The following is an 8168-nucleotide window of genomic DNA, read 5'->3' on the forward strand; positions in this document are numbered from 1 at the left end:
CTACTATTGGGGATAAGAGTAGGAAACCCATTTTGATTAAATGGGCACTACCCCCCCATGGTTGGTTTAAGATTAATGTTGATGGGAGTTTCTCCAATGCCTATACGGGTATGGGAGGGATTATTAAAGATGCATATGGAAAATGTACATAGCTTATTTTGTGTCACCTTTTATTGCTAACTCTGCACTTGAGGCTGAAATTGCTGTTGTGCTTGCTGCTCTACATATGGTCACATCTTTAAATTTAAATGATATTGTGGTGGAAACGGATTATGAAATTTTGTTTAATATTCTTTTGACTAAGACTAAACCTCTATGGTTTATCATTGCCTTGCTGAACAGAATCAGATTAACTATTGAAAGACATCACTTGCATATTTTATTTACTTTTACTTATAGAGAAGGGAATAAATTTGCAGATTGGTTGGCCAAATGGAGATTGCAAAATGCTATTGTTGGTAATACCCTTCCATCTTTCTTGCATAAACTTATTAAAAATGATTTGGATGCCTCGTTTATTCGATTTTGAGACGTTCGCCCTTTTTTTCGACTCATCTATGGATTTTATGGGTCTGGCTTTCGTTTTTCTGATTAATGAAATGGTAGCCTATCTCTGGTCTTCTATGGGAAGAACTCTGTGCTTTAAGATTTGGTTATCTTATTGCATTTATTATCTTTGTTCTGGGCTTTGGTTTCTCAGTTTTGTGCCTATAAGGAAGAATTTTGCTGCCTATATATGTTGGTTTGGGGCTTTTAGTCACACTTTTGGCTACCATTTTATAATAAATGCTGTAAATTATGAGCTTACTGGTTATATATTGGAGCTTGGCATGATTGGTGAGTGCAGCACTAATAGTTTTCATTTTGTGGGTTGCTTTTTTTGGGCCCACGGGCATGACTGCTATATATATAGTCTAATGAAACTTTGTTCCACTGGCTGGGTTTTGAATTTAGTATTTGGAGCAACTTTCTTACTGATAAGCTATATTGTGAGCAGCTTTGTCTGTAGAGCATGCATATACCCTTATTGCACTAATTGGGGTTTTGTGGTTATGACCACTGAATGCCATTATTTGTTGTGGTGGCTCTTTGCACAACAAATAACTTATATTATTTATTTGAAGTGGCTCACGGCTTATGATATACAATATTGGCTTATTGTGGCTCTTATTATTTGTCACTTTATTTGGGCTTTTGTTAAGCTTGTGGTGTATTTTTGGAGGAGTCATATGGGACTGATAATGGTTATTCTGAGGGTTTTTTGTTCCCTGCACGGTTGGGATGAATGTATCACGATAGATGGTTGGAAGGATTTTGGTGCTGAGGTGGTATCTCATGAAAACCTTTTACACTCAAACATTTACTATGACTCCAAATTAATTTGTAGATTTTTGGAGATTCTTTTGCACTGGTATTAGGCATGCAGTGGCCATATTCCTTGGCATGGGTAATGCATTATTGGCTTTGGGTAGTTTGGAGATTATTTTGGACAGGATTTATTGGTTTGATGCACGATTTCATCGCTCCACATATTTTAATTTCTCTACTTCTTCATTGACTTTATATGACCTGTCTATATGCGGGCTCGCTGGTAGAATGTTTTGGATTGGTATATTGTGGAATATTGCCTTGGCTTTGATTTTATTACACCGGGACAGCTCTAGGGGTCAGTTTGCTCTTAGCACTGCGGTTTCTAGTAATTTAGTAGCCCATTTCACTTGTTGCTTAGGGGTTTTTGTTTATCTTATCGATTACAACAGTCCTATATACATTTTGCATTGTTTGGTGACTGTCTAGCAACTTTGGATCACTTTGCTGGTCACTATTTTGATTAAGGGGGGGTGGTCTCTCATCTTTACGGATATTGGGGCTCTGGGCTTCTTTGGTGACTGGATGGTTCCTCATTGTGGCCAAATGATATTGCTGCATAATTATTGTCACCTTCTATACTATTCTTTATTAACTAATTTGGCAGTGAGTTGTCTTACAGATTTCTGGAGACGTGACACTCATATGCTTGATGCCAGAACTGCCTACTTATGATTATATCATGGAAGATGGATTTTGTACTTTGGGTGTTGGCAGGAACCGCTGGATATATCTTGAACTTAGCTCTTTTGATTTAAAAATTTTTACTTTGTTTTTTATATTGGAGTTTGGTATACATGTAAATTTTGGGTATACTTCTTATGTTGGTATACTTTTTGGGTGTACACATGTATTTTCTGCTTTTTGAGTGGTGATGTAATGCAAACAGTGGAACCCCTAGGGTTTGATTTTTCTGTTTTGTTACTAGTCGGGGATCCACTATCGCACCCCATTTTTGTACTTTTTTTAATTATTAACGCGTAAAGAGCCACAAACTGTTCTTTTAAATATATATATATATATATATATAATCACACACACACACAATGAATTGCACGCTAAGTGAACATGAGGCGAACAGATAAAGCTTAGGATTTATCCACATATTGTATTGAGCTAATGACAAACTAACACTTAGGTATGTCCAAACTGAATTGAACCACGGACTAATTTTGTGGGCTGATTGGTCTCTATCTACTTATCCTGAATTCACCCGCAAACTGACAGTAAGCGATGATGAGTCTGACTTAGCCAACAAGGTTTTTAGCCATACAATTAAATATGTTAAGAAACTCATAGCTACTTTAAAAAAAGACTCATTGTATTAATTCATAGAGATCTTTCCTCCACATAACACATTTAATATTCTGAAAAAAAAGAGCTTTAATTCTTGGAAAGGGTCTCACTAATTTAAGAAAAAAAATGCCTTTATATTTCCAGAAGTAAGATTTGGCTCAGGGTTTTTCCCAACCTGAATAGGCCATATATGTAAGGAAATTTATGCACCAATTAAAATTCATAAACTGCACCACTGTAGATCATTGGGCTAAACAGTATTTCTTGAGATGATTTAAGTCTCATGATCATAAGATATGACTGAAAGATCATATATTGGGAATGTTAACTTTCACTTCTTTATCATAAGATCAATGGTTCTCCATATCCTTCCTCTTTAAGAACATTCATCAAAATCATGGAAAAAATAAAGCAGCACAAAAGCTAAATTAGATTTTGATGGAGCATTTATCCACATACCACACAATTCTTAATAATGTATATATGTATCATTATACATGCATAACACTCAAATATTTAATATTACATAAAAAAATATCACTATTTATAGCATTTTGAAAGTAAAATAGACATTTTCATGCATACGGTTTATAGCACAAAAGTGCTAAAATGTAAATATCATATTTTAGATGTTAGATATGAAAATACATAAAGATTGTGTGGTATGCATGTCAATTTCCTAATTCTGAAACTTGGAAGTCTTAAAAAACAGTGCAACGACATTCCAATCACACATGAATTGTAAAATTCTATAAAAAAAAGGGGGATTGGCAAACAAATCACTAAATTTCTATATTTTTATCTACGTTTACTTAAATATGTATAATATGCTAGCATATAAATGGGATCAAAATATAAGCATGATAAGATATATTTCACATTAGCTATGTTAATTTTACTGATATTTTTTATGCCATTTAGATATTATTTTAGATAAATAAATAAATATTAGATATATAAGAACATAGATATTCAATGACATATATGCAAATCCTCAATTAAAGAACAGCAAAAAAAGGCAGCCACATACATGTGCTATCCATAACCTAACACATTTTCTGCAATGGACCCACATAAATGAAGACGACAGACATGAAAGCCCAGCCATCATATATATTATATTATTTGGAAAAGTATCACATCAAACAGCAAGGGAAATGAACGTCGCAAAACTTTCAATAGCTATCCATTGTAGGGGACCATTAGATGGCTTCACCCAGGAACCAAAATAGGGCAGACACCGCTACAACAATTCATATAGAAAAGGCTCAATCACACATGGAGAAATAACTTTTTAAGCAGCTATTGAAAGAATCCTATAAATCAAACAAACAAATAAATAAATACATAAGGATTAGAATTAAATGCATGAATTTTACCTTATGTAGCAGCTGCCTTCAAATTTACACTTCTTGGCGACCGTAAATGAATGCTGCTAGCAGGCAAAGGTAGGAAGAAATAAATTCAATAAATGCATCTATCACTACAGTCTACAGAAGACATAAAAAATGTTTGATTTTGTAAGAACTCAGACCATTACATGACATCTTCACATAACTTGTTAAAAACATGGAAATTTACATACATACCAAACAATTTCTTTCTATTTACATATATAACACCTAAACTTTGATATTTACATTATGACACTCAGGTGTAGTGATTTATGAAGCTACGCATGAAAAATTGTACTTCACATATAAAAAGTTAGCAGTAATGATATTTTTAATGTAATATAAAACGTTAGAGTGTTATGTATGTAAATATAAGAGTTTAGATGTTAGATATGTAATACATGTAAATTGTGTGGAATGTAAAGGCTTCTAAAAACCTTCAAACCATTTTGGTCATCACCAAATGGCCTCATAATATTTTGCTTATGATTTTATTTCATTTCATAGGTTATAAAAACGCCTAACTACTAATGACAAAAATGGAGCGGAGAAGGTTGTAGGTGCAAGAGTCATACCTTTCAAAAGCATCCCTCCTTTGAAATTGCAAACAACAGATACATCTAATGAGCTTCTTTCAAAATATCTCATTAGGTTTTATTTTTACATACTTCATTGATCCAACAAAGAAAAAATTATGACAGCATATCAATATTTCTTTTGTATAAACTAGCATTGCTTGGTTAGTGTAATATTTCCTTTTAAAAAATAAAAGAAAAGCAATGCAGACTTACTGTTCTAACTAGAAATTGCTAATTTGCAGAGAAAAAACTCAATACAATCCTTCAAGTTACAATTCCATAAGAATATTTCTGAAGATAAAACCATAAACGTGAAGGGCACAACTTCCACTAAAGTTCCTGATTACAAGTTACAGACTTATTCACACAACACAAAATCAACAATTTTTGCCCAAGCTTGCAAAGAACATGAAAGAAATAACTGTATGATACAAAATCCAAGCCCTATAAAATGTAGCTCATTATCATACAAAACAATATGTATAATTTAAATTAGTAAATAGCATTAGCTTTTCAACAGGGAAGAGAAAGTTGTTTACTAAAACCTCACCAAGCTGATTTCCTTAAAGATTAACAGCAGCTGCAAAAAATATAAATCACCGTCACTTTTTTTTGTTTTCTTCTGTATTATCCAGCACAAATTCAGCATACAAGTTCTTCAAAGCAATGACAATAGTCATTAACAAAGGGCCCATTATTGCTCCCTGTCGATTGAAACATCAAAATAAGCTGCTGAGTTCAATAAAATTAATGCAGAGAGAAGAGTAGCTGAAACTACTTCAGGTTCCAAAAATCCTCATAATCACTTCTATATTTAAGCATGACTAACAGTATTATGTTAGCAATGCCATAGCATCCAAACATTATGTCAATCTTTATAGGACACAGAACACCTTCTACTTCAAGAATAATACCAAAGAAAATGGTTTATCAAGAGAATAACTAACACGATTCTCCGTTATTTCAAAAAAGTAAGGTCTGCATTCAGTAATTTAACCCCTCCCCCAAAAAAAAATCCTGACAAGCACACAAAAGTTTGCTTAGCTATTGTTTGTAGGTAGGGATTCAAAGTTTGAAAGCTAAAATCGAACAGAATCAAGCAAGGAGGTTAACTAGCAAGTTATTGAAAGAGGCTTTCACTCCTACACTACAGTTCAAAGATAATTGCTCCAGAAGCAAAAGCAGATACCTTTCTTCTCATAAACAATAAAAGTATGCACAATAAGAGTATAAATCCTAGTCATGCTACTTTGTAATACTAATATGCCATCAAATATAGGCTAAAAAGAACAAATTTACAAGGCATTTTTATCAAGAAAGCAAAGAGCAGAACTTTACCTCTAAAGCATTGGGGAACAATGTCATGCCACCAAGGATGCTGAGACCGGTAAGATAAGCATTATATCCGGGAATATCCTCCTGAATGACTGAAGTTCCATAATCCAGTAGCATAAGGTGCACCACTGTCAATCCAACAGCCCAGATATACCTCCCTTCCATTAAGAGCTCTACAGCGGCAACAATTGATGATATCCAAGGTGGCAATAATGGAAGCAATGCACTAATGAATGCTAACAGTGTCGACATGTACACAAAATGTATAGAAAAGAAGCGGAAAAGAAGCCAAGTGAGGCAACCTTGAAAGATTGCAATCTTCACAGTGACCAAGAGAACACTACTAATTGCATGGTTGATCACCTCAACACATCTATCTCTTGCTGTTTTTGAGATAGGAATCAAGCCCATGACTTGCTCAGTCACCCCACCAGACTCTGAGGTGATGAAATAGTACAAAACCCAAAGAAAAACCATCAACTGGGAGACAAAATTCAAAACTTCTGCTGCACCAGAGACAATTGCCAGAATAACAGAAAACACCAAGCTTGCACTCCCTCCAAGAACAGAGGTGCCACTAGCCAACACCTGTTTTGCCACTTCCATGCCCTGGAAAGCAAACCCCTTAGCCTTCTCAATCAAGTCCACCCTAGTGGCCATCAGTTCCTGGAAGATGGAAACCAGATCTGAATAGATTGCTCCAAACTCCCGATTCTTCGTGTGAACGCTCAACGTGTGGAACTGTAAAGTGTAAGGGTGCGGCGAAGGGCCTGCCAGTGATGTTGATAAATCTTCAGATAGATTCCCTGGCTTAGAAATAATAAAATGTCGCAGCCCATTGACAAACTCTGTCATATTATACTGCGCTCCCAGATGATCTAGATGTTCCCATACAGTCTCATACAATTGAGCCGAATATTTATCCACAATACCTGGTACATCGTTCTCGTCAATCCACTGCTTGAATCCGATTTTTTCAGCATAGTTGCTATTCTCCATGTGGGATTTAATGGACATAACAGCATCCTTTCCCTCCAGCCCAATCTTATACGAAAAGAAAACACTCCCAGCGATGAACCCTAGGATCATCCCAGCGATCAGCCCAATCGCGATGATGGTTTTCAGGTTTCTAAGTATGTATGCGGTGAAGAAGACAGACCTGTGCTTGGACTGCCGGCTCGCACTGAAGCTAGCGTAGCGAACAGCGGAGGCCGTAGGGCCTGCCAGTAAGAGTCCGGCGGTAAGAAGAACAAGCGAAACAGGACCGAGCCGCTCGAAGGACACGAGGAAGAGCCAGAAGCAGGCGAGCCAGCGAAGGAGGCGATTAAAATCGAATCGGCTGTTGAGTGGGCGGCGGAAGAGGAGTGAGCGGACGTCGGAGAGAGTGTCGGCGGAGGCGCGGAATACGGCAGCGGGGGCAGCGAGGAGGGTCGGTACGAAGCCTAGGCGGAGTGGATCGGACCAGAAGGAGAAAAGCGCATCCTGGATCTCGCGGAGGGGGATAGAACAGAGAAGAGCCCATTGGAGCGGCCGGATGAAGTCGTGAAGAAGACGGTAGAGACCGTACAGGAGGAGGAGCGAGAAGGCAAGGCCTGCGTGGGCCATCGATATGTAGAGGGCGAGGCGAACCTCGCTCACAGAAGAGGAGCAAGCGGTGGTGCATGCTCCGGCTGCGGAGGGTTGGCGTGGGGGAGGGGAGGGCTGCCGTGAGGAGGGGATGGAGTCCGGCGGTCGGCGGAGGGAGGCGGAATGGAACATCTCCGACCATGGGGGGCTGACGGAGTTAGACATGGGCTTGGGGTTTGGAGAAGAGGAGTACGGTATGAGCTCCATTAGGCGGAGGAGGAGATGCAGGGGAGAGACGAGAGCGGGAATAACGATAGAGACTCCGAGGATTACGGGAGATGATCATCTTGATTAACTGGCATAAACACACCCGAAATCTCTATAATTTGAAATAGTCGAGTCTGGTACAACTGTAAAATGGGTATTGCTGCACTCATATAATGGAATAGTTTATGCAATGAAGTATGCAATGAAGTACATGGGAAATTACATTTTTTACTGAACTTTTAAGTTCTAATACATTTAATATTTAAGTTGTTTTAGTTATTGTTACATTTTATGACTTCTAAATTACGTAAAATATAACAGTGATATTAATTTCTATAAAAATATATAGGCATAAGAATATTAG

General features: G+C 37.2%; 1 protein-coding gene across 1 annotated transcript; it reads right to left on the reverse strand.

Annotated features, from left to right (window-relative positions):
- Positions 1-4868: 4868 nt before the first annotated feature.
- On the reverse strand, positions 4869-7949 carry LOC110019081 (transmembrane protein 245). Its single transcript, XM_020716629.1, has 2 exons — positions 5975-7949; positions 4869-5340 (listed from the first exon to the last, which is right to left on the reverse strand). Exons 1-2 carry the CDS (start codon positions 7802-7804, stop codon positions 5239-5241), a joined length of 1932 nt encoding a protein of 643 aa, XP_020572288.1. The 5' UTR covers positions 7805-7949; the 3' UTR covers positions 4869-5238.
- Between the last annotated feature and the right edge of the window lie 219 nt (positions 7950-8168).

Source organism: Phalaenopsis equestris, unplaced genomic scaffold (assembly GCF_001263595.1).
Source record: "Phalaenopsis equestris unplaced genomic scaffold, ASM126359v1 Scaffold000046, whole genome shotgun sequence".
NCBI classification, from domain to species: Eukaryota; Viridiplantae; Streptophyta; class Magnoliopsida; order Asparagales; family Orchidaceae; genus Phalaenopsis; species Phalaenopsis equestris.

Excerpts from the sequence above, each read along its gene's own strand:
- LOC110019081 (XM_020716629.1), bottom strand. The coding sequence starts at position 7,804 with ATGGAGCTCATACCGTACTCCTCTTCTCCAAACCCCAAGCCCATGTCT. Across the intron at positions 5,341-5,974 it reads TGTTCCCCAATGCTTTAGAG|GGAGCAATAATGGGCCCTTT; the intron begins GTAAAGTTCTGC and ends TTCAATCGACAG.